Source organism: Clupea harengus, chromosome 11 (assembly GCF_900700415.2).
Source record: "Clupea harengus chromosome 11, Ch_v2.0.2, whole genome shotgun sequence".
Lineage (NCBI taxonomy): Eukaryota > Metazoa > Chordata > Actinopteri > Clupeiformes > Clupeidae > Clupea > Clupea harengus.
Window position 1 is genome coordinate 28,467,002 of NC_045162.1, and position 27,338 is coordinate 28,494,339.

Sequence of the window (27,338 nt, forward strand, 5' to 3'; positions counted from 1 at the left end):
TCTAGACAGCCCCCCTTCTTTTCTGCCAGGTGTCCCCTCCCTCTCTCATCCCTTCCCATCTGCTGCTGAGTGTGTGGTCCATTCTCCTCTATAGTATGTCCTTAATGAATATTGTGCTGTGTGCTGTGTGCTGTGGCGTCAGGTTCCTAGGGCACTTGTATGCAGCGGAGGCCCTCATCTCGATGGACCGCATCTCTGAAGCCATCGCCCACCTCAACCCAGAAAACGTCACCGATGTGTCACTAGGAGTGTCACCAAGCGAGCAGGACCAGGGTGCGTTCTCTCTCTCTCTCTCTCGTCATGCTGACACTGCTCCATATGCGCTCACTGCTCCTCCCCCATCATACACACACTGGACAGGCTGGATTGAACCGATTGCTTGGCCATGGTCCAGTTTCCTGGTGTTCAGTAGTCTTACTTGAGTCTGATTATACAGTAAGCACAGGAAGTACACACTGTCACCGTGTACTTAATCATTGAGTAAGAGGAGCCAGGCTCATCCACCTGTGCTGTAATGGATCCAGAGGAACAGTGTGAGCACATGTCAACACCGTGTCTATCCTAGGAAATGGGTCCTTGGAGTTACCTTTGGGCATGGCCTGTTTCCCCTAGCACTGCTAACCTGTATGTAGTGGCTAGTGAAGATTAAGGTTAGGAGCAGACCCACTGATGACCGGTATTAGGCCCCTCTCTGGGACGGTTAAGTAAGCATTAGAGCTCGTGTACATGCTAATCCCTCAGGCTTTACTCCTAGCGCCCTCCTATATGGCTCTGGTCGACACGTGGCATTAATGCCCACACATCAGCTGATTTTCTCCGCAGCAAGAAAAGGCCATGCGTACAGATTGCACGTGCTGAGAAGGACGAACTGCTAAATGAGTGGGATTGATTTAGAGGGATCCACATGATGGGCTCCGCTTTCATTTTTGGCACTAAATAATAGATATCTGACACCTAATGCAAAGAAACATGAGTTGAAACACTGTGTGTGTGTGTGTGTGTGTGTGTGTGTGTGTGTGTGTGTGTGTCTCTCCACAGGGACTGATAAAGGAGATCTGGAGCCTCTGGAGTCTTGTGAGTACTAGTCTTGATCCTTCACATCATTATCATTAGGTCACCATTTAGAAGATGGCATTAACATATTTTATGCAGTGTTTTGTAGTTGTTTTGTGTGTTCGTTTAGAGTTTTAGTAATAATAATAAAAATTGAATTGTTTATTGGAATTTCTTAATTGTGTTTTGGTTGTCATATCTGGTTTAGTGACATGTCTTCCTCAGCAGCACCCCCACTGCTCTGGCTGTGGTCATGAGCGAATAGATGACGAGACTTACAAAACAATTCATTTCAGCACACTGCAATGCCTTTCTTGCTCTCTGAGATGTGTGTCTGTGTCTGTGTCTGTGTCTGTGCAGCAGGGAAGCAGACTCCTCTGTGCTACCCCAGTACTGTAAGCTCTGCCCGCGCCATGATGCTCTTTAACCTGGGCAGTGCCTACTGCGTGAGGAGCGAGTATGAGAAGGCCCGCAAGTGTCTGCACCAGGTACACACACATCTTCTCCTCCTCCTCCTCCTCCATGCTGTTTCTCATGTTCCCAAACGCACACAGGCCTGTGATGGTACAGTCTTTGGTCCAAAGGTGGAGTTAGCCATACTCAGCAGCCAAGTGTAGCGTTCCTTTCTGAGAGTGTCCTCACCCTGCGGCTTTGACTTGATGCTCAGGTGGAGTTGATAGGCTGGAGTGTAAAGTGTGTACCAGTGTTTGACTGTTGGCCAGAGACATGACACTCAGGCTGGTGTGCTTTCTCAGGCTGCCTCCATGGTGAACACAAAGGAGATCCCTCCAGAAGCCATCCTTCTGGGTGTGTACTTGGAGCTACAGAACGGTACGTGTGGAGATGACTGATGTACACACACACACACACACACACACTCTTATTCTCTTAGGAAACTCTTCAGTGAACAGAATGTCATTAGGCTCATTGATGCAGGATCTAATCCCATACAAGTTGACATTTAGCTATTGTTTGGTCTTTTCCAAATTGTATTTTGTTAGTATGGATGTATTTTGTTAGTATGGATGTATTTTGTTAGTATGGATGTATTTCAGTTGATCTGGCATGGAACACTACTGCATGTCTTTCAGATTAGATCATCTGTTATGTTTAGGGGGCTTTTATGTTTTGTTCCTTTTAATTCTTAATGTTTTTTTTTTTTTGTCCTTGGCCAACTGTTGCAGGCAACACACAGCTAGCCCTTCAGATCATCAAGCGCAACCAGCTCCTGCCATCGGTCAAGAACACATCGTCACCAGACCTCCGCAAGAAGCCGGCGCCCCCTTACCAGCCCAGCGCCCCCCTACAGCCCATCCAGCTGCCCTCCAGTTTCACACAGGTCCAGCGCAAGTGACCCCCCCTCGCCCCCAGAACGCACAACACTTCTCCAACTTGACCCACAGCACCCCCTGAAGGACCTTCTGAGTTATTAAAGAGAACGCCAAGCAGCAGCAGCAGCAGCAGCAGGGGCCTCTGCCCTGGAGCAGGATGGCTGGTAGGGGGGGCCCCTGCATATCTGGTTTGGGGCTGTGTGGATGGATGGATGGATGGATGGGGGTTGGCGTTGAGGGGAGGAGGGGATGGGTGCCTCCCACTCGCAGCCTCTACCAGCACTGGACTGCAAAGCTTTCGCCCGGCCATGTTAAATGTTCTTCAGCCCTTCTGTTGGAAATCTAGATGGGTCGTATAACAATAAACCATTTACCCCACTGCGCGTGTGTGTGTGTGTGTGTGTGTGTGTGTGTGTGTGTGTGTGTGTGTGTGGAGTCCCAGTTTTACTGTGACTGTTGTTATAATTAGTGTTTTTCCCTTTGAAACCTACCCCATAGTAATGCAAGGAGCCCCCACAGGGACAGAGATGTGTGTAGGTGGTTGGAACCATTCCCATTTCCCTGGGGGTAGCGCGTCATAACCTGGCCTCTGGGATCCTGTATTTAAACTTTAAAGCAACCCTATTTAACCAATGTATAAGGTATTTTTTCATAGCAAGGCTATCATCTTCAAATTAATGTTGAAGGTATATGTTCATGTGAAGGACAGATGAGCATATGGAGTTCCTACTTGCCACCCAGGATTTGCAAAGATAATTTGTTTTGGCTAGAAAATATAAGAAAAGTTTGCCAACTACTGTATATCGCTCCAAAACCAGTTACCATTTTTTATCAGTACCAACTGGACTGTTGGTGGAGTTTGCAAGGGTTTTGTACACCTTTTAGGTGGTTGGCCCGCCAGTCTCACACCCAAGCGCCCGGCTGCTACTAGAAATGGCTTAGTCTGGAGAAGGACATGTATGAGAGAAAAAGAGGGGCAACTTGTCAATGCACATGTGCTTTAGTTTTTCATGTAAAAATATATATATATAATATATATTTATATATATATTATTTTTGTGTTCACAAATCATCAGAGTTGCGTGTTGGGTTTTCTCCTGTGAAAACAGATTTTGTATTCATTCTCTATTTGTTGTGAAGTTTAAATATCTAGTGACTGAGTTGGGAGATTTCTGGAAAACTGATCAACTTAACCACTGCAGACACAGGAGGCTGTTAGAAGCCTCAGTGCAGTGTGACATGCTGTGGTGTGTAGAGGGGCCCTAGTCTCCACTCTGCCCTGGCCCCCTCATGTGTGGTGTAGAGGGGGCCCTCATGTGTGGTGTAGAAGGGGCCCTCGTGTGTGGTGTAGAGGGGCCCCTAGTCTCCACTCTGCCCTGGCCCCCTCATGTGAGGTGTAGTCTTCACTGTGCCCTGTGTGTGGTGTAGAGGGGGCCCTCGTGTGTGGTGTACAGGGGGCCCTCATGTGTGGTGTACAGGGGGCCCTAGTCTTCACTCTGCCCTGTGTGTGGTGTAGAGTGGCTCATGGTCCTCACTCTGCCCTGGCCTGCTCATGTGTGGTCCCCCCCCCCCCCCTCTCCCCCTGAGGGTGGTCCTACCACCTTTTCCCAGGCAAGCATCTCTTTTCTCATGCTAAATCCCGCCATTCCTCCCCCTCCCCCTCCTCCTGCTAACCACTCACTCTATTGTCAGTCTTTCACTGCTCACGTGGGTTGTCACCCATCCCCTCTACAAACTAATTGGTCATCTCCCGGCAACGACAGGCTTGGAAAACGGGTCATACTTGCTGCCTACACCAAGACAAACTAGATCTTTCTTTAGGAAGCACATTCTCCATCAGGGGTGTGCGTTTAAAGAGCAGATATACAAGACACTCAGCTACTGCTGAGAATTTCTTTGGTGAAAAAAATAAACAAAATGATTGCTCGAGAGTGCTTCCCATATTTCCAAGATATACGCACAGGGATTTTAAACTTTTGAATCGAGGAAGTCATACATTTGCCCAATCGCTACAGAGTAAACACAAATATTGAATAAATGGGGAACATTTAAAAAAAAAAAAAAATTATGGAGTAATACTTCAACAGTTCTTGATTTTAGTGTGTCTAAATGGCCCAGCATGGAAACCACAGAATGAAAAGCTCTTTGCCTGTAGCCCTCTGCTCTCTGTACTGGTCTGTGGCGCACTGGCCTGCCTGCCTGCCCTGAACTCTGACCTTCCCCTCTGATCCTAACTTTTGGTATGCAGACACACTGGTCTCTTAAGGTCATTGCTTTGTTCAAGAATGTTGGAATGAGTGAACACGTCTTTGAAACTGACATCTAAAGAAACCCGTTTTTTAAACGATTTTTTTTTTTTCAGTCATTACTTAAACAAACCACACATTAATACAATCCACACACAATTTTCAGGATCCAAGAAGTACAACTTTATTTAAGTGTAAACAACAGTACATAAAATCAAAGACTGCATAGGAAATGTTTAAAGTCCACAAAAGACCAGAGACCGAGACGGCAGGCCACATACTATTTTAGTCTCTTTCGTCGGATTTTTTTTGATACAACACTGACATTACACCAACCAGTTGAGAATGCGGGGATGGGGGGGGGAGATAAGAGAAGGACGTGGAGAAGAGAGAGGGGTTCTTGGAGGACCTCTAGCCCATACGCCATCTTGCCTTCTCTACACATTTACCCATTAACCCCCCAGGTCTGAAACAGCAGTCAAAACCACAAAATATCACACACAATGAGAAAATGGCAGTGGGATTCTTCGTACGACAACTCCACTGAAGGCGGGAAACCAAGGAGGAAACATGCTGTCTGCTTTGCTTTAGGGAGGTGGTTCATAGAGATAGAGCATTTAAAAAAGGATTTTAAGGCATTTCTAACTTATTTGAAGGCAAACCCAAACGTGAAAACTTTTCTTTGGTCGGGTTGATTGGCTGCTGCTAACAGAAATTGTGCCAATTAGTTTCCTGAGAAATTGAGGGTTTCCTTTGATGGAATGGGGGAAAAGGAGAGGAGAGAATATCCCACCATCATTTCTCTGTGGCTTTGAGAGGCTGATAAAAAGGTGAGTTTCTACAAAATGGTCAAATCTTATGCATCACTTAACATTTAAATGGAAATAAAACATAAGCGGATCCTGTGAAATTTCACTAACAGCAATTTTCTTCTTTTTTTTCTTTTTTTAAACAGATGGATCAAGACAAAAGTACTTGCACACACATACACACAAAAAATCAGATACTAAAAGTACTAACAGCGGGTTCACTATCAAATGGTGGGAAACAAACAGTGAATTTGGATTTTTAATCTCTAGAAAGCTACCTGAGTTGTTCTTACATGTGTATACATGAGAAGACAATACAATCATTAAAATGGGTCTTGGACCATGCACTTCTGAGAAGGTGTGTGTGTCAGAAACAGGCTAAAATAGTTTGAAATGGGTGGGGGGGGGAGGGGGAGTACATTACATACATTATGTTGGAATACCCAGGGGCCTGATACATAGATTGGTTAGAATGAACCCGATGCTTTCAGAAACACATCCTAGGACATGAAACTTCAGCAGTCGGCTGGTGCTCCCTAAAATTGTGTTGTATCCTCAGCTGAGCACAAGGAGAACCTCCTCTTAACAGCAGAGGGTTGGGTCTAGACACCATGTGTACAACATATTGATCAGGAGGGGCCACATGTTCAGCGAGTGCACAGAAACTCTGGGTAGTCAAGTCCCTCACACTACACTAACACTGCTGTTAACTCACTGGTTCTTTAAAGCTCTTGCATCGACTGATGAACTAGGTTACAGACACATCTCCGCACTTAGTATTCCTGACAATTGTTCAGTAAAACATGACATGAAAAGGTACACCATCCGTGGGTTTACATCAGAACAGAGCTTGGAGAAAGAGTTACTTTAAGGGGAAACGTTTACATTTCCGCTATACCAGCCATGGGAAATCTATTTCAGCAAACTATTTGGCAGTTTTCAGGTATAATCAAATTGGGAACCAATCCTGATTTTTTTTTAAAGCTGTAGACTACTGCATGTGTGATAAGGCATCATGGACCGAAGACCATTTCACTCGTGTCTTACACAATGAGGTACCTTTCTCGGGCTCTGTAAAGCTATTCTTGAGAGAGAAATACAATCGTAGAGGTCAAAGCCATCCACCACAATCTACCATACAAACTTTTTTGGTATATCATAAAAGTCTTTAAATTCTCATTTCAAATCCTCATTTCTACAAGGACTTTTAAAGCATGCAAAAATATAAATATAGGGTTGGGTTTTTTATTTTTCCTCTTAAAGAGCACAGATCTTAGGATCTTTGGGGAGGCAGGCGTCTGCAGCTCGGTGTTCAACTCTGAGCACAGGTAATACTGGGTGAAAAACTACAGCTACTGGCCAGCTTGGGTTGCTTTCTTATCCCACACACACACACACACACACACACACACACACACACACTTCACATTCACACTTTTCATCCTTAAGCTCCTTTTGGTTTTTAGTACTTTTCTCAGTGGTCTACTAGATTTCTCCAGCTATGGCTAAGTCTATTGTCTGTGACACAGAGCTAAAAAGAGAAGGTACTTCTTTCCAGGGGGTATGAATGGCGTTGAGATGCTATCGTCAGTGCACTAAAGGAACCTTGCAAACATCTGCTGGAGTTAAGCCTGAGGAAACATCCCAATGCACTAACTAGGGTGTGGTAAAGTCCAGTGAGACACATTTGAGGGTACAAACAGAAGCCTCTGAAGAGGTTGTCTTACAGACCAAACCTCACTTTCACTGAGGTAAAAGAACAGAGAGTACAGGAGGACCAAGGGAACGGTGTGAGGCTAATGGGTTTCCAGTAACACCGAGATCTGTGAGGTCAAACGGAGTTAACCGCAGCAACAGCTATCTGAGGATCATCACATTAGCATGACTTCTTTCACCAAAGATTTGGCACGGGCTAAAAGTATGGTCACCATTTTGGCAAGACATTCAATTTAACGCTAACCATTATTCTTGTGTTGTAGAAAGGCACATCATGTCGTTTCTATCAGCAACACAATTTGAACACAATTTGAAGTCTCCTGCACTGCACAGTAGCCTGCACGGGTTCATCAATGCATTCATGTGAATTGTAATGTCATAAAGAGGTTGGAGTTTTGTTTTGCTTCTAAGCTGTGTCCCTCACCTAGTGTCTCAACCTTCTCATATTCCAAACTACTGAATCTTGAACTGAATACTGAAGATGATCACAAACTTAATTCCGCTCAACAATGACCTGCCAAGCAGTCACACAATATCATTAGCTGAGCTTAACCAAAGGAATGGACAAGGGAGTTTAGGGATTTACAGGAATGCAAGCTGCATGTCTATTAGCTGCTGGTAGGCTAGTAATTCTCCAGACTTTACACTGGTGATTCAATGATCCAATTCTGATAAAGCCAATTTCGATGGCTGATGGAATCCAAACAAAGAAAGCTTGTCTTCATCATATGATCACATCACAGTACAGTACGCCAACTCTAGACCCTGGAGAGGTGTGTTACTCGTTCTCGTTCTACTCCGAGGGGCTTCATCTCTTCATCTCTGCTTTCTGAGAAAGCGTGTGCCACTCATACTGTGCTTCAGGCTTCGCTCCAAGCACTTGGTGAAGAAGCGGCTCAGTGGATCCCAGTTCTTTACCTAGTGCCTTCACTGTGAACCTGTGGTCCAAAATCAAAATCATGCCACCATATCCCATGCAATGAATGGGAATTCAATGTTTCTTCTCCTTGGATAAAACATGTGCTTTTGTTGGAAATACTGGATATCATTCTGTTTTAGGTGGCAATGCACGAGTTGATTTGAGTCAAGCTGACATAAGGAGTGAGCAAGATGGTTTGATCTCGACCGTGGTTCCACACAAAGCGCCCTACACATCACCTCAGCAGCAGTGCGAGTCGGAGGGGCCCGGATTGCATTCTACTGATGCCCCAACGTGACATGCCGACCCCACACTAGGAGGAGCCACCAGAGAATTAGCCCATGAAACACAAACAAATGGAACAGTTTCTCTAAGAGCTGAAACCTCACCACAAAGTAGATACTGCCTGGACTCACAGCTGTGGCTTTTCAACTTAAGCCAGCAAACTTGCACAGACGATGGCAAACTAAAACTAAACTAAGAAATCCGAAAAAAAAAGAAGTTTGGATTAAATCCTATATTTTTTCCCCAGCACCAATGTGCCCATTCCAACAAATAAATCACCCCATCATCTCTTTCACCTCAAGTTGTGCAGTCATAGTAATACATTTCAGACACTCATTTTGTATGAGAAATAAATCAAATAGACGATAGGTAAAATCATTAGAAATCGGCATCAGTTACAAACTATCTAAATATTTTGCCCTTTGACAGAGATTTCCCCCAAAAAATTGATTTGGAAAACAACGCCATTTTCACTAAAGCAATTCTCTTTTTTTGAGAAAACATTAAATCAGGAGTTGGGGCATATTTTTGGTTTCTTGTAGCATTCTTCTTGCAGTAAATCTTGATTAACACTTTACTTTTTATATGCCGTTTAAGAGGATAGAGAATGCTCTCAGCTATGTATATCCAGTCAAGGAGGTGAGACTGAGCTGCCTTTATTTGCATCATAAAGTCTTTTTTTTTAAATATAAACACGTGTGAGAGGCAGCTGGACCCATAGAGGTATTGTGTAATCTTGAGGTAAAAAGTTTTGCAAAGGTATGAGGCAGATGACTAACAGAACTACAAACACAACATGAAAAACAAACACAGTAGATTTCTCTAAATATGGCTGCATGCTTCGGCTAAAACATGCCACCTTGGTAAATTTGAACATCGTTCTCAGAAACATTCAGGGTATTTCAATTGCTTTATGTGCACAGTAACAACTGGGGAAATTTGTGCGAGCTGTGCAAATACAAACCAAACATTGCTTCATTTTTGTAGTTTTCTCTCGCTGAAAAAGCACTGAGGTAGATGTTTCTTTATAAAACTTCATGGACTGAGTCTCTGCACACAAAAAACAATGCGAGTACATTCATACATAAGCTAGATGAGGTAGGTATGATGCAGAGAGTAAAATATGTCAAGAATGAAAGAAATTCCCTGAGAAAATCAGAAAAAAAAAAAGATTTGAAACACACATCAAGAGCAAAAATGGCATCACATTTCAGCAGCCCAAGCCTGATGGGAGGAAGGACTGCTCGCCTGACCAGCACTGATCTGTGATCTGTGAGCCAGCGCCGATCATACGGATTCAATAGAGCTCTGACAAACTAATACAAAAGGCATTTATCAATTGAAGTGTGGTAGATGATGAGATATTCCATTCTACGATCAACATTTTCTTTACTTCTTGGAAGGTTTGCTCCTGATGGGTGTGTACCGAAAATCTTCTTTTCTGCTTCTTCACTACGTTTCCTTTGCAATGAGCGAGAGAGCAGCATTGCTTAGAACATGAGGATTCGGTTGTTACCAAAGTCCACGGCGACAATCATTCCTTCAGGGGTAACGGCTATACCCGATGGGCGATCCATCTGCCCAAAGCCATTGCCCTGAGTGCCGAACTTGCATAAGAAATTGCCGTTGGGCTCGAACACCTGAATGCGATGGTTGCGGGAGTCGGCCACGATGATGCGGTCCTCTTGGTCTACGGCGACGCCCTGCGGACGGAGGAACTGCCCATTGCCCGTGCCCTCGGAGCCCAGGAAGCGGGCAGACTGGCAGTCGGGCCGGATGACTAGCAGTCGGTGATTGTTGAAGTCTGTGACCACCAAGTGACCCTCCTGGTTGAAGGCCACACCGCGGGGCGAGTCAAAATGCTTCCAAAGCGCCCCTTCAAAGCCATACTTGTTAAGGAACGTGCCATCAGGTCCAAAGAGCTGCACACGATGGTTGCGTGTGTCAGACACCAGGATCTTCCCCTCGGGGTTCACAGCCACATCCCAGGGGTAGTTGAACTGCCCGTTCTTTGTTCCCTTCTCACCAAACTTGAGGAGGAACTGGCCCTCGAACGTGAAGATCTGGATGCGGTGATTGTCCTTGTCTGCGACGATGATTCTGCGCTGGCTGTCACAGGCCACGCCCGCTGGCCTGTCAAACTGGCCTGGTCGAGAGCCCAGTGTGCCAAACCTGTGATGGAACGTGCCGCAGGGCTTAAAGATCTGCACACGGTTGTTGCTCCGGTCTGCCACCACCACGAATCCTTCCTTGTCTACGCTGACACCCCAGGGACGGCACAGCTGCCCTTCCCTGTCGCCCTCGGCCCCAAAGGAGGCGATAGGCAACCCGACGCCACCGTAGCTGCGGCCTGACTTCACCAGCACCTTGAAGGGGCTCCCCTCGATGTGCTGATTGCAGATGAGCACAGAGAGGAGGTGCTCCCCCTCGCTCTTGGGAAGGTAGCTGACGGTGTAGGTGCCATCCTGATGGTCTGACACGTCTGCACTGGACAGGGCCCCGTCTGGCCCCATGAGCACCGCAGAGACGCCGTCTCCTCCAGACAGCCGGGGCTCCCCGTCATGGTCGTAGCCCACCACGGTAAAAGAGGCCACCTTGCCCTGCAGGCCACGCTTCAGGCCCTCGCCGTGGGCTTTGGAGGCGGAGGCGTAAGCGCCACTGCTGATCAGGCCCATGGACTTGATGGCGATGAAGAGCGCCTGGTCAGGCGGGGTGAAGACGATGCGGTCGTCTTCCTGTGGCTGCAGCAGACAGCGAAGGGCCTTCAGCTCCTCGATCTGGGCCAGCATGTGCTCACGCGCCAGAAGCACATCCAGGCTCCCTCCCTCCTCGAGGACTTGTTGCACAGTGGCGATCGTGGTGTCCAGCTTGGTCAGGTTCTGATGGAGTTTCTCCACCTGGAGGTACAGCGACTTGGCCTTCACCTGCCGGATCTTCTCGACCTGTTCAAAAGAAAGACAGCACCGCAAACTCAACATTTCTGACCTCAATCAAAGAAACAGGTGCTTTCAGAAAAAAGTAGCCTTTCAAACGCTCCTGGTCTACTACAGTTTGACTGTATTCACCAGAAAATGGGCATTCTTGCCTTGCAATTATTTTGGTTGTACATATCATTTCAATACTGAAATAAAAGGCTGGACTGTACTTTTTGAGAAGTCTGATGAAAGTCAGCTAGTTATGGAAACATCATTCACAGTTTTAAATGCTAAGGTGGACTACTAAAGATTCTCAGTTTTGAACTGCGTAGAGGTCACTATGGATGTGAAGGCCATTTTGTTTTCTAAGGCTTTTTGTGTGTTCTGAACCCATAGAGGCTACCATTGTGCAAACCTGCCTGCCCTATAATGTAAAGCCTTCAGCATAGATGTCAGTGCAGAGGCTGGTGTTAACTGATAGGTCCTATATTCTTTATTATACACTGAGAAACAGGATACGGGCTCTAAAAATCACACACAGCTTCCCTCAAGGGCTGCCTTTTGTATTGTGAGCAAACCTTTTTATTACTTAAAAGCCCACCAGTCAAAGTTTGATATGGTTGTAAATCTGCTTTAAGTTTGGTTCGATTTCTCCACGGGCGTAAGCACTCCAGAGTGAGACGATCCCTCGCTTTATAATTATACACTGGTACACACAAAAAGTCTGTGACCAAGTGGTTATTTTAATCTCATGTTTTTCATTACATTCAATTCATTCAGTAACCAAAGTAAAATGATGTGGATTAAATCCCATTTAAAACAATGAACTATATTTGTTTATCAGTTTATGAAATAACAACGCAACGTTGTAGATTTTGCATGGGAGAGACTACACTGAAAAGGATGCAGTTGCCCTTTGAGATCTAGGAAGCCAAAAAGAAAAAGGTATGCTTGTGTTTGCTTGTCTTTTTATGGGTGTGATGTGTTAAATATTACTAAGCGAGCGGCTGTCCACTCACCTTCCACAGGAGTTCACACTCGCGCTCCTCCAGGGCCTTCTTGTGGTGCAGGGCTATGGTCTTCACCTCCGTCTGCACCACCTTCGCCTTCAGCTCCACCTGCTCTGCAATCGCTTGGGCCTTCTCAATGCTTAACTGCAAAAAAAAAGATCATTCAAATTAAAACATATAGGAAAAAGACCTACCTACCTATATCTTTAGTAATATATTGTGTCTACATTGGCCACTACTATATTGGGAAGGGATAATGTCTATAATTGAACATAAACCATAATGTATTTTTTTATATATATATAGTCAGACCATAACCATGGAGTTCCAACATGATCCTCCACAATTAGTAATTCAATTTACAACCGTAGGACCTGTACTAACCATAACAATAGCTTTGCTAATGCAGCCAACAAACTCAGTCTTTCTTTAGACAGACCAAATGCTTTTTTTTTTAAAGATTTGAACACACAGGACCTGCAAATGATAGCCTGAAAGCTTTGAGATTTCAACAAAAGAGTAACACTGACTGGAAAAGATTGCCTAAATGTCCTTTAGTATCTAAATTTAGATTGCCCTCTCCATTATCAGCCCTCTCTGGTGGCGTCCCTGATGTCGGGGGGGTGGGTGAATGAACCCACACAAGCTCCATTGTGACGCCACACTGAGAGGTAAGAGCCCAAGCTGTGAGGTCACGACCTCTGACCCCAGTAAAACAGCCTATGGATCCCACAGAGCCGCTGAGGAAGGATGGACGTGCCCAACAGATGCTCTTTAAAAACTCCCATTCTTACGTTAAACTTCTGGAATTCTCCTTCAGGGGGTTTTAGACACAACATGGAAAAAAACCAGGTTGCTCAATCATGCTACATGGTGATCATACCACTACTGCAGTGGCAACAAAGGTAAAGGCTGTTTTAATGATTTAGTATTATATTAAGTGCTTGGGTTTATCGCCTGATGTACAAATATAGAGGTATGTCTGTGAGTTGTACAATTTATATGACCATTCCTAGTAAACCTCATAAGGAGTTTCAGGGAAACCTTGTTTTACAACTATGGTCCAACTATAACCAAGCACATAATACCAATCCAACCCGTTTTACACACATCAGAACTATACTATAGTTCCTGTTACTGGAAGGTCTTGGCACGCTAAATAAATAACTCAACCACCAGGACCAACTTGTCAATCAACATTTCAGCCCCCATCAGCTGTCACTCCTGAGCCCACAGAACCCGAGAGAGAGAGAGAGAGAGAGAGAGAGAGAGAGAGAGCTAAAGCACTAAACCCCTACAAATAAGATTACTTCGAAAGCCTGCATGCTCTCAGCGTCTTCTGTGCTAATGCAGCTTGGCTTCCCCGCCGCACAGGTCCTGGCTGGCTAGCTGGGCAGTCCTCAGGACTACAGGAGCTACAGCCCAGCAAGCACTCATCTCCACACACACACACACACACACACACACACACACACACACACACACACACACCTCCCCAAGATGAACCCATACCACTGCCACCTCACATCACGTAGCCTTGGCCCCGGCCTGTCCCACAAGCACCTCCAAGCAGAGGGCAGAAGATGAGGAGGTTTGTCACACACCTCAGCCACACTCATGTGGGGCAACGCGGGGCAAAAAAATTCAAACGCTTCTTGCAAAACCTTCTGCTGTCAGTCCTCAAGACAGGGCTGAGAGCAGAGGGGGTGGAAACAGGCCATTAGTGGACCTGCCAGAGGAGCAGACCATCATCAACTAAAGGCCACCCTGTGAGCGGCCTCTCCCCAACATGGAGCCATCAGGGATACCCTGGCATCAAAACAGACACTGAAGAAGGAGGTTTCTTTTGGGTGGTTTGAGAGGCGTGGGAGGAGGGATTGCATAATTTATTGACATTCAGGCATCAGGGGGAAGGGGTTCTCCCTCTCTCCCAGGAATTCCTCCTCAATTGTGGCAATTCTCCCCTTCTCTTCATCTCTCTCCTGCCCTTTCACTCTCCAGCACAGCTGGGCCAGGGGGATTAAACAGCAGCTGGCCCCCACCCATCCTCCATTGCCCACCGTCGCCCAGGACCCCTGCAGGGGCCGGAGCCTGATGGAAACATTTCCTCTGTGTTGTGCTAATGACTCGTGCTCCGGCCATTGGCCTTCTGAATGTGAGCCGCCAGGCAGCAGAGCCGAGGTTGGGGGGTGGTGTGTGTGTGTGTGTGTGTGTGTGTGTGTGTGTGTGTGTGTGTGTGTGTGGTGTGTGTGGTGTGTGTGTGTGTGTGTGGTGTCTTTGGAGTGAATATCTTATTCAAGTCAAAAGAGCAATGGAAGAACATTCAGATATCACCGAGTAGGCACACCTTAATATCACTTCAGTCAGATTGGTCGGTCAGGCCCAGGAGTCGGCCCTGTTATGACGTTTAGATAAATGATGGCTATTAGATGTGGACGCTGCCGTGTCCTTTGTCTAAGTGCACACACAGACACAGACACAGACACAGACACAGACACAGACACAGACACAGACACAGACACAGACACAGACACAGACACACACAGACACAGACACAGGGGTTTGCCTGAGAGGCGAGGCAACTGGCCACTCTAGCCAGCGGCTGTGGAACCCCTAAAGGCCTGATCATTTCACCAGAGCCGTTGGGCATTAGCAATTAGCAAAATCTCTTCATAATCGTCTTCTGTTTCAGTTGTGTACTTGTGTTGTTGTTGTGATGTTTTTTTCCTCCAGCAGTCTCAATCAGAACCTGAGTGTTCACCTCAGCCCTGACAAAAGCTACGCCTCTATAGGCGCTTATCCCCTGTAGAAACTCACAGGCTGTTTTTAAGGGGGGGGGGCAGGCACCTTCAGACGCTTTTCCACTGCAGGAACCATCGCTGTAGGACCTCTGTTCTGTTCTTGGGGGGGCAAAATAAGTACCTACTCCGACCGGGATAGGGGTACTTCTGTGCTCCCCTACAACTGCTGGGAGGCTATATAAATGATAGCTTAAATAGTTAGCTTGTTTAGGTTACAGTCACTGAATGAAGACAAGCAAAATGTCAGCTGAAATATAGGCTTTATTTAATTAAAATCATAGTGGTGCTGGTATATTCATTGATCAATGTTATCACAACTGCCCTGAAGCCATTTAATCAAGTGTTAGCAGCTTAATAACAAAATTCACCTGTTGAGTCAACCTAGAGGTAATCCTAACGATATCTGGAAAATCTGTGGAAACGGTCTAGTGTTGGTGTTGCCGCTGGATAAATATATCATTATCATTATATATATCTGAATTGATGTCACGATCGAAGAAAATATTAGACGTTAGTCGTTCTAGGGTCCGTAGTCCCGGCCCCACAGCGGACACAGACAAACTGAAAGGGCTGATTAGGACGGCGTTCCTGTAAACCTTTTGCAGAGGCACTAGGCTAGGAGCATGTTTACTATTCAAACACCATAATGATAAGCCCATTTTTGTGGGGGATAGAGGACACCTTGAGGAAACATTGCGTCATCATTCCACCTCGCCATTCTGTATGTCAGGCACAGAGGATCAATGGGGGGGCCATTGGTTGGGGATTTGGTATGGGAAAAGTACACACAGGGGTGGCACTATGCTCAGTATAAACTAGCAAAGGCGGTATAATGAGGGGTCTTCTTAACGTGATTATTGTAGGATCTCTACATAAAATGGACTAGTGTCATCATTTGTCTGACTAGTTTACTGAAGACCACACGCATACCTGCACTGCCTGGCGTCCCTGCTGGGCGTCGGCTAGCAGCTGGATGGTGAGGGCACGGCAGTCCTGCACGGCATCCTGCAGGTAGGTGAAGCTGTGTCCGGCGTGGCGCCCATTACTGCACTCCCGGCAGATGGGCACGGAGCAGCTGTCACAGAACAGGCGCAGCACCTAGAGAGAGAGGGAGAGAGAGAGAGAGAGAGGAGAGGGTTAGCACAGAGGCTGGAGAGAGGGCTGGAGAGAGGGTTAGCACAGGGGCTGGAGAGAGAGAGGGAGAGGGGGTTAGCACAGGGGCTGGAGAGAGAGAGGGGGTTAGCACAGAGGCTGGAGAGGGAGAGGGAGAGGGGGTTAGCACAGGGGCTGGAGAGGGAGAGGGAGAGGGGGTTAGCACAGAGGCTGGAGAGAGGGCTGGAGAGAGGGTTAGCACAGGGGCTGGAGAGGGAGAGGGAGAGGGGGTTAGCACAGGGGCTGGAGAGAGGGCTGGAGAGGGGGTTAGCACAGGGGCTGGAGAGGGGGTTAGCACAGGGGCTGGAGAGAGAGAGTTAGCACAGGGGCTGGAGAGAGGGTCAGCACAGGGGCTGGAGAGAGAGAGGGGGGTTAGCACAGAGGCTGGAGAGGGGGAGTTAGCACAGGGGCTGGAGAGAGAGTTAGCACAGGGGCTGGAGAGAGAGTTAGCACAGGGGCTGGAGAGAGGGCTGGAGAGGGGGTTAGCACAGGGGCTGGAGAGAAAGCTACTGGGACGTCTCCCTAAAGGAGCAGACAACAGAGACGTCTGAGCGTCATCACCTCCTGGGCCTAATCCCCTCTTGCAGGGTATTGTGGGGATAATGGGTGAAGGCAGTGTGACGGGGGTGACGGGGTGCTCACATAACAGGAGGGGCTCAGGGACCACACACACACACACACACACACACACACACACACACACATCCTGATGACTAAATGATGTGGAGCGCAGGGCTCATAAATAGTTACATTGGTCAGTTGCCAAGAATATAAATGTTTACAATACACACACACACACACACACACACACACACACAGGACTCCACAGAGGTCATATCATGAACAAACAAATATTTAAAAAAAATCTAAATCCTCCATATTTACAAACAAGAAGCCATTTTGAAAGACTACCATCCCTTAGGGTGTTCCAGCTAGTTGTTTTCAATGCAAAACACTGGAGTTGTTATGACAGCATTGAACATCCATCAGAGCTCCCTTAAAGAAAAGGCTGACATTGTTTAGAGAGCTCTTATCTGTCCCCTCTATTGTAGAGACACAAACAAAGCCTGATCTGGGTTTCCTGCTCTGACAGGTTGATGACTGATTACTAACTAAATCAGAAAGCTCCATTGTCCTGACCTCCACCTAAACCATTTTTGTTCACAATCCAGAAGAAAAAAAAATGCATCTTTTCTGTATAACAAAAACAAGTTTCACTAAAATTTGACAATGCTACACAACAGGTCAGCAAAGCCTCTGGACCAGTGATCTTATGTCTAGTGTCAATGCCCCACTCAGAATCATATGTCAATTTAGCCCCTCCACACACACACACACACACACACACACACACACACACACACACACACATTATATCTTTGCCATCTCTAAGCGCTGTGAGCAGCTGCATGTAAACTTAGAAAGGCGATGCACTCGGGTTACCTGCTCGTAAAGCTGCCAGGCACTCTCTGTGTGGGCCACATACTAGAGCTGGGATCGCATGCACAAAAGTACGGGTTCAGATCAGATAGTATGAGCTCAATGAGGAAGTCTTCAGCTAAACATGTAGCATGCCTGGTGTGGCATTCATTTCAACCAGTCGTGCAGTCAACGCGTAAAATACTGATCCAATAAGCACCATGGCTCTTTAGACACGCGGCTCTAGATATAGCCCTTTCACAGCTGTATATGAAGATTTGAAATTCTGGTGAAGATGTCAAAAACTCCACACACAATTAAATAATAGTGCTGTCAAACGATTAAAATATTTAATCGCATTTAATGTCATAGTTAACTCAAAATAGTTAACTCGCAAATTTGTATCTATTCTAAATGTCCCTTAATTTATTTTTCCCATCATTTTTTTTTTCATTTTAATGCTCTTATCAACATGGACAAGTGGATTGGCTTGCTTTATGCAAATGTTTTATTTTATTAAAAAACAACAGTGCCAAACAGGGCGGTATAAAATAAAATCATAAAGTGCACATTTCAGGTAAACAAGGACTCAGCCTATAGTGCAGTTAAACCATGGCTTAATATTTTCTTTTTTTCAAGTTTGCTGGGAACATAGCAGTCAGGCCTCTTATTTAAGATTACTAATGCTTATAATAATACTGATAAAATGGCCATATTGCCTACTGTAAACCTACTACCCAAAGGTATCTCCTTATCTGTTTCTGAAATAAATGTCTACTAACAAAAATGTTCTCTCTCCCTTATAGCATGTTCCAATTGCTGATGGAAGTGGAAACATTGCTCCTCACCCCCACTACTCCTCATCTACGCATATGGACAGCCAAACGCTACCCACTCACTCTGTTCTTTTTCTTTCTCTCCTAATCTATACTATCTTCGCTATGGGACGCTGCTGTAGTCTCTCCACCCGGTCTACCCGTAGAAACCCTCGGCCAATTGCACCCACCACCACCGCACTGCCGTACACTTACTCTACCTAATACCCTATGCTAGCATCTATATACAATATATATTATTGCCACCATCAACATGTTTCTCTGTTCCTACTCCCCTTACCCCTAACAGTAAACCTATGAGCACTGTGTATACCCACTAAACTGGTCTTGTTTGTATCATGTATTTACCACCGGATGTCTGTATATATATTATGTACATCTACCAAATGCAGGATATGTACAACACCTGTTGTTTCCCATCCCCTTCTGCCACACAACCCTCCACCCATCCCCCCTTCCTATCTCCACCCGGCCGACCTCAAGCAGATGGGTCCCCCCTTATGTGCCGTGGTTCTGCTTAAGGGTCCTTCCTGACTAACAGGGAGTTTTTTCTTGCCCGTGTTGCCATTGTGCTTGCACTAAGGGGGTTCAGGCCTTGGGCTCTGTAAAGCGTTGTATTGTTATGGCGCTATATAAAATTGAATTGAATTTCAGAAACAATGAACCGTAACAGTTAGGTAACCAATAAAAGGTAAGCCTACTACTTCTTTGCTTTCAGCCAGCTACTCAAACAGACAAGCCTGTTGACATTTTCAGACAACAGTGACGCTCGCTTCTTTTGCACAACTTTTTAAAGTAAACTTTCCATTCAGAAGCTTTTTATCATCCATTTCGCCATATCGCGCTCACCATTCACTCAAACCGTAACGTTAGCCTACTACTATTAGCCGGCTTCCAAGCCCAAACGGCGTGCCTATTGTTTTGCTGTTCTAAGGTTACTAGTTTTTGCAAAAGCATTTGAAAAAAAACTACACAGTTTGCGAGGCCAAAAAGAACGTTAATCTTGCGTTAAAAAAATCGACGTTGTTAGAATGGGTTTGCGTTAAAGCCGTTAATAACGCGTTAAACTGACAGCTCTATTAAATAACCATATGAAGCTGAATTTGATTAGCTTTTCTGAGGCTTCAATCCTACAATAAACAGAAAGTCTCACATTACTCAGAATCACAAATCACTGCTGCACTCACAGAGAATGAAACGCCATTCTACTTACTTATTTCTAAACATTTTACATATGATCCTCTCCCAAGACATTTGCACTGCTACATATTAAGGCAGCAGTGGACTGGAAGTAGCACTCAATTCATTTCTTAAAATGACGACATTTTGGTGAGGACCAAGATGAAGCAATGATCCTATAGGGGACCTCTGCCACCTGATCATAGTTTCAGTAGTGATTATCCTCAGGTGGACACTGAAGGCAACACCTTGTGGCCAGACAATTTGATTTCCCAAAACCTTTAATTCAGCCAACAAATGCAAAATACTTTCCTCTTACCAGCAAGAGAGAGCTATGCACAAAGTCTATATTTAGTATTCCACAAGAGCTAGGGGCGGAGGATTTCCTTGCCCACATGTGCTTTCCTAGAACTGGGATAACAGTTGCCCCATGAGCTCACATGATATGACTCGAGGGTTCCTTATGCACTCAAGGATACGATTTGTGGAAAGGCTCTCCTGACAAACAACACCAATGACAGCCAACGAGACTGTAAACATGTCAGTCTTGGGAACTGCTCTGCAAATCTACTGCTCAGAGAGAGAGAGAGAGGGAGAGGGAGAGAGGGAGAGAGAGAGATGATGATGATGGGGAGAGAAAGAAAGAGAAGCAGGCACAGAGAAAGAGATAGAGATAGAGATAGATAAATAGATAGAGAGATAAAGAGATGATGATGGGGAGAGAAAGAAAGAGAAGCAGGCAGAGAGAGAGAGAGAGAGAGAGAGAGAGAGAGATGATGATGATGGGGAGAGAAAGAAAGAGAAGCAGGCACAGAGAAAGAGAGAGAGATAGAGAGAGAGAGAGAGATGATGATGGGGAGAGAAAGAAAGAGAAGCAGGCAGAGAGAGAGAGAGATAGAGAGATAGAGAGATGATGATGGGGAGAGAAAGAAAGAGAAGCAGGCAAAAAGAGAGAGAGATATATAGATAGATAGAGAGAGAGATATAGAGCTTCAAGGCTAGGGGGCCCCTGCACATAAAGAAGGTCCCTCAAGAAGAAATCTCTTTAGTGGGTAAAACTACAGACAGACATTTTCCCCCTCTTGGCCATACACGCTCCGCTCACTTTCTAGCTGACTGGCGATGTACAGTAAAGACTCTCTCTGATGGCGATGTACAGTAAAGGACTCTCTCTGATGGCGATGTACAGTAAAGGACTCTCTCTGATGTACAGTAAAGGACTCTCTCTGATGGCGATGTACAGTAAAGGACTCTCTCTGATGGCGATGTACAGTAAAGGACTCTCTCTGATGTACAGTAAAGGACTCTCTCTGATGGCGATGTACAGTAAAGGTCTCTCTCTGATGGCGATGTACAGTAAAGGACTCTCTCTGATGTACAGTAAAGGACTCTCTCTGATGGCGATGTACAGTAAAGGACTCTCTCTGATGTACAGTAAAGGACTCTCTCTGATGTACAGTAAAGGACTCTCTCTGATGGCGATGTACAGTAAAGGTCTCTCTCTGATGGCGATGTACAGTAAAGGACTCTCTCTGATGGCGATGTACAGTAAAGGTCTCTCTCTGATGGCGATGTACAGTAAAGGACTCTCTCTGATGGCGATGTACAGTAAAGGACTCTCTCTGATGTACAGTAAAGGACTCTCTCTGATGTACAGTAAAGGACTCTCTCTGATGGCGATGTACAGTAAAGGACTCTCTCTGATGTACAGTAAAGGACTCTCTCTGATGGCGATGTACAGTAAAGGTCTCTCTCTGATGGCGATGTACAGTAAAGGACTCTCTCTGATGTACAGTAAAGGACTCTCTCTGATGGCGATGTACAGTAAAGGACTCTCTCTGATGTACAGTAAAGGACTCTCTCTGATGTACAGTAAAGGACTCTCTCTGATGGCGATGTACAGTAAAGGACTCTCTCTGATGTACAGTAAAGGACTCTCTCTGATGGCGATGTACAGTAAAGGACTCTCTCTGATGGCGATGTACAGTAAAGGACTCTCTCTGATGTACAGTAAAGGACTCTCTCTGATGTACAGTAAAGGTCTCTCTCTGATGGCGATGTACAGTAAAGGACTCTCTCTGATGTACAGTAAAGGACTCTCTCTGATGGCGATGTACAGTAAAGGACTCTCTCTGATGGCGATGTACAGTAAAGGACTCTCTCTGATGGCGATGTACAGTAAAGGAATCTCTCTGATGGCGATGTGCATAAATCTTTAATGAGACGCTTCTTGTTTCCTGCCGGAGCACTCCATCTCTTCTTCAGGAGGGGGGCTACGGTGGTTCTCGTGGACACCAGTCTCTCTTTAAAACGCATGAACAGGTGTGGAAGGATAGGATTTCCTTCTGCAGAAATGTTGGGGGGTTCTGAATACACCCCGGTCTGTATAAGCTACAGCTGTACTCTCCGGAAAACACTCTGGGAGGACTGAGTAAGGGGAGGTTTGGCTGCATTTTGGCTTTTTCGTCCACAACAACAATGGACCAATTACAAAACGAGTTCCAGAAAAGTGAAATCTTTTTTAAAACGCCACCCATACATCGTCGTGTGGACAGGCGATAACACACCTTTTGAAAACGATGATGACACTGCCCTAACTTCATCCAATCATGTTCCATTCTCCATGAAGCTTCTGAGCACTCCACTTCACCGCGCCCTCAGAGGTCAATGAATAGAACATCTATTTTTGATTGTCAGACACATCATGGTAAATCAGGCCATTTGTTCTGTCTAAGAGGAGGACATCATTTATCAAAAGCATCAGAGGCCAAAGCCTGTTCTGGGCTTGTCTGATTTAAAAGTGACACTAAATGCAAGCAGCCTTCAGCAGGGTGAGTTCACTTCACTGAGGAAATTCTGTTCACCCAAACGATGTGTTGTTGATGTTGACAAATAAAACGATTTATAGGATTGAGGATTTATTTCATCTCATAGTGCCATTGCTTTGATAATAATGTTGTTTAATTGTAGGCTCTTACTTGCAGCATAGGTTATGCAAGAAGAAGAAGAAAAAACTAACTAGCCAGCAGCAGTGTTTTCACTTGTTTTTGAGTATCCCTGTGGACGAGGAGTTCTTAAAACACTGTCGTATGGGTGCAAAACTTTGAAAACGCAAAAAAAAAAAAAGACATTTGGTTGTCCTGTGGACAAGTCCTACAAGAAGCAGGTAGAACAAACGACACAGGGGGCAGGGGAGTGTGCCGTTTGCCCCCTCCACTTTCACCACAACACTAGATCTGGGAAGAACAGGATTTAGCTATCTAGCTAGGCCAATGGAAAATCAAAAATTGTTAATAATTAAAAGTAACTGTAATATTTGTATTGTTGAATGATTTAAAATGTATGCAAACAAGAGTTTGTATTTTAAAACCAGCAACTGACAACATATCCAGCTGCTATACAATTTGCACTAACAGATTTAATGGTTCATAATGTGGTTTACTAAATAAGAGCCATTGAAGGGTTATATTTAACCTATATTACTCAATTTCAAAGCAGACTAAACAAAAGACATTCATTTTACATTAATAGTGAAAATCAAAGAGAAGAGTAGGTGAACAGAGTGGGAAGACACTTAGCTTTATTTATTGAAGCTTCTGATAAATTACAGGATTTTCATGAAGTTTCTCCCTATCGTTAGGGATACCTGCAGTCCATCAGCCAATTCTGGTATTTATTGTGTGCTTATTATGCTAAGCTAATGGTATTTACTGTGTCCTTATTGTGCTAAGCTAACAGTATTTATTGTGTCCTTATTGTGCTAAGCTAACGGTATTTATTGTGTCCTTATTGTGATAAGCTTATGCAGCAAATAGGCAGGGACCACATTGACAGCATTTTCCCACCAACATGCCAAAATCCTATCAAGCACAATCAGTTTGCATTAGACTATGACCTATGAAGTGGATCATTAGATAATAATAACATCTTGTCTGTCATTTCTCAAAAAAGATCACGAATCGGGACTTCCTTATTAAGAAGTATTACGTTTCAGGAAAATACCTTAGTAGATGGTTTATATGTTTCACTGAAAGCAAACATTAAAAAATTGGCAATTGGAAATTTGGATAGGCGCTGTTTTAAAATAAACTCGTTCTGCAGACATGATTCTTTTCCCTCCCTGTTCATAAGCAAACTCAAAAAACCTGATCTAACACCTGGTCTTCTTACAGGACTTTCCTGTTTTGTCATTACAGGTGCGTTGTCCAAACTAATACAGAACAACTCAGCACTTATTTCTGCTTTCCTGCAGCGTGGTTATTGTCTTTGAGGCTCACTTGTGAATGAGTGCCAGACATTCCCTCAGCTTTCCCAAATGTCCAGATCAACCACACTGCCAAGAAGAGTTGGCCGGGGAAATCAACACAACCCAAGAATCTCCTTAGCACACTAATCCTGTTTCTGAGAAGTCACACGTGCCCGTGAGCTTTCCTCTTTGGAGTAGAAAACACTCTCTCACACACACACACACACACACACACACACACACACAGACACAGACACAGACACAGACACAGACACAGACACAGACACACACGCACACACGCAGACACGCACACACGCACACACAGACACAGACACAGACACAGACACAGACACACACACAGACACACACACACACACAGACACACAGACACACAGACACACAGACACACAGACACAGACAGACACACACACACACACTGAGTACCCTAGCAGCCACTGTGGGAGGTGTGTGGCTCTCCGGTGACCTCATTGGCTGCTGTGGAAAAGCCAAACAAAATCAGCTGGGCCCCTGGTGTAATCAGCATGCCTCCACACGTGTGTGTACACATGTGCGTGTGCGTGTGTGTGTTTGTGCGTGTGTGTGTGTGCACACATGTGTTTGTGCGTGTGCGTGTGTGTGTGTGTGTGTACACATGTGTTTGTGCGTGTGTGTGTTTGTGCGCGTGTGTGTGTGTGCACACATGTGTTTGTGCGTGTGCGTGTGTGTGTGTGTGTGTGTGTGTGTGTGTGCACACATGTGTTTGTGCGTGTGCGTGTGTGTGTGCGTGTGTGTGTGTGTGTGTGCACACGTGTTTGTGCGTGTGCGTGTGTGTGTGTGTGTGTGTGTGTGTGTGCACACATGTGTTTGTGCGTGTGCGTGTGTGTGTGTGTGTGTGTGTGTGTGTGTGTGTACACATGTGTTTGTGCGTGTGTGTGTTTGTGCGCGTGTGTGTGTGTGTGCGTGTGTGTGCACACATGTGTTTGTGCGTGTGCGTGTGTGTGTGTGTGCGTGTGCGTGCACACATGTGTTTGTGCGTGTGCGTGTGTGTGTGTGCACATGTGTTTGTGCGTGTGTGTGTGTGTATGTGTGTGTGCACACATGTGTTTGTGCATACACATGTGTTTGTGCGTGTGTATGTGTGTGCACACATGTGTTTGTGCGTGTGCATGCGTGTAAGTGTGTGTGTGCGCGCACATGTGTTTGTGTGTGCGTGCGTGCGTGCGTGCGTGCGTGCGTGCGTGCGTGCGTGTGTGCGTGCGTAAGGACATCGTGTGAATGAGAGTGTGCAGACGCACACATATGCAGTAGTAGCTGGCTCTCTCACGCAACGTGGACAAAACACTTACCTAGTCTGGGCACTTTAGAGGGGAAAACTTGTGCCAAAGAGATCACACATGCAGGTTCCAGAGCTAAAACTAGCACCAGGGCAGGGCAGGGCAGGGCAGGGCCTGAACACACGGAGCGCATGGCGGTTTCCTCTGTTAAAAACCGTACAGGCCATGATGACAATCACAGGAAAACTCAAGTTTGAATCCCGTCCCAGAGGCAGAAGGCTGGGAAAGAGAGTGAGTGAGACTACGACGAGGCATTGCTTTGAAAGAGAACGTATGTGAAATCCTGTCCGTGTGTGTGTGTGTGTGTGTGTGTGTGTGTGTGTGTACTCTGGAGGGACGAGCGTGAGCACGTGTGTGTTTGGTGGGGTACTCAGTGGGCACACTGGTCTCCTCTTCAGCACTGACCACACACACACACACACACACACACACACACACACACACACACACACACACACACACACACACACACACACACACACACACACACACACACACACACACACACACACACACACACACACACACACACACACACACACACACACACACACACACACACACACACACACTGCAGTCGGTGACAGGAAGGAACCGGAAACCTCATCCTCCCGCCCCTCTAACTCCTAAAGACTAAAACTGACTAAATCTGCACAACTTGGGGAAATAATGGGGTTTAAACTCCAAAGCAGAAAGAAAGTGAAACAGAAGCCGGTCGTTTTTTTTTAGTGCAACCCATGTTATTCTTTCAACCCAAATCCAGGGCTTTCTTCAACCACCATTCCAAAACAACGTAGCCTCATTCCTCTTTCTGGAAAAGAGCCCCTATGCTTTTAGCGGTGTGTCTGCAGGCCGACGAGCCCCAGGAGCAACGCGCTCAGACCCTGCTTTTAGCGGTGTGTCTGCAGGCCGACGAGCCCCAGGAGCAACGCGCTCAGACCCTGCTTTTAGCGGTGTGTCTGCAGGCCGACGAGCCCCAGGAGCAACGCGCTCAGACCCAGGCTTGCCAATGAGCAGCATATGGTAAAACTATGTCTAGGACTGCAGACACAGAGGCCAAGCAGAGTGTGTTGTAGTGAGAGCGTTTCAGCATGCTAAGTAACTGTGAGTTTCCACACTCCATCTGTTCCACCTGCCCGACTTCATTCAACAATATTAAATGTTCAGACATATGTTCCACTGGCAGTGTGTCCTGCTTTATGAAGAAGCCCAGAACTTTTTGGCAGGACACTTTTGAATGCACCCTGTGAAGATCTCACTGGTTCACTTGTATAATCTTAAATGGGGGGGAAATACACTATCTACCCTGGTCCTAATAAAACTGTTTAAAGAAGGGGGGGGGGGGGGGTGAAAATATTTGATCCAACTTGAAAAGCATGAAATAGGAGTGGGCTATCCATTTTCAGCCACATGTGGACAATAACCCTTTTACAGTTCATTATTTCAACGTCAAACCCCTCAAGAGAGGGAGAGACAGAGAAAGAATCACAAACGTCTATGCTTCTAATAATGTTGCACCCAAAACGGGCAAATAATCTGTTTCTAGTCAGGCCTTCAATCTGCTGACCATTCCACATTCCACCATGAAGCGATCCCTGCAAAGAAGGAAACCCTTTTCCAGAGGAAAAACCCTCGCTCCTTCCCGACTGCTCCAGATGGCTCTGTGTTGGCTTTGTTTTAAGTGTGCCCCACCAGATTCTATATCAAAGCTGAGAGAGCACTGCACATGAAAAGAGTTAAAAACACAGAGAGGCACCGGGGGAAACGGAGAAGGCTGAAAGAGGGCCACAAAATGCACACGGGAAAACAGCTCTACATGTTGCCTTCCATATACCTGAGGGAGAGGAGCACGTCTCCATGGTGACACTGCATATACCTGAGGGAGAGGAGCACGTCTCCATGGTGACACTGAGGGAGTGGAGCACGTCTCCATGGTGACACTGCATATACCTGAGGGAGTGGAGCACGTCTCCATGGTGACACTGCATATACCTGAGGGAGAGGAGCACGTCTCCATGGTGACACTGCATATACCTGAGGGAGTGGAGCACGTCTCCATGGTGACACTGCATATACCTGAGGGAGAG

At 45.9% G+C, this 27,338-nt stretch overlaps 2 protein-coding genes and 1 long non-coding RNA gene across 7 annotated transcripts in view; 2 read left to right on the forward strand and 1 right to left on the reverse strand.

Annotated features, from left to right (window-relative positions):
• cnot10 (CCR4-NOT transcription complex, subunit 10) overlaps nt 1–2,767 on the forward strand; it is a 14,822-nt gene extending 12,055 nt beyond the window's left edge. For 4 of the 5 annotated variants that reach the window (XM_031576722.1, XM_031576724.1, XM_031576725.1 and 1 more), the window contains 5 exons: nt 143–273; nt 1,039–1,074; nt 1,414–1,541; nt 1,809–1,884; nt 2,238–2,767. In XM_031576722.1, the coding sequence (XP_031432582.1) occupies nt 143–273; nt 1,039–1,074; nt 1,414–1,541; nt 1,809–1,884; nt 2,238–2,407 (541 nt within the window). In that variant the 3' untranslated portion in view covers nt 2,408–2,767. The remainder of the gene's footprint in view (nt 1–142; nt 274–1,038; nt 1,075–1,413; nt 1,542–1,808; nt 1,885–2,237) is intronic. The other variant, XM_031576726.1, reaches the window with a different exon arrangement.
• A 2,022-nt stretch (nt 2,768–4,789) lies between these two features.
• Nucleotides 4,790–27,338, reverse strand: part of trim71 (tripartite motif containing 71, E3 ubiquitin protein ligase) — a 29,582-nt gene continuing 7,033 nt past the window's right edge. The window contains exons 2-4 of the mRNA XM_031576728.2: nt 16,016–16,183; nt 12,294–12,428; nt 4,790–11,301 (exon numbers count right to left, since the gene is read on the reverse strand). Coding sequence (XP_031432588.1) covers nt 9,850–11,301; nt 12,294–12,428; nt 16,016–16,183 — 1,755 coding nt within the window. The 3' untranslated portion in view covers nt 4,790–9,849. The remainder of the gene's footprint in view (nt 11,302–12,293; nt 12,429–16,015; nt 16,184–27,338) is intronic.
• LOC116222472 lies at nt 20,959–21,587 on the forward strand. The gene is made up of 3 exons (XR_004164682.1): nt 20,959–21,003; nt 21,136–21,225; nt 21,310–21,587. It is a non-coding gene; the product is annotated as an uncharacterized LOC116222472 (long non-coding RNA).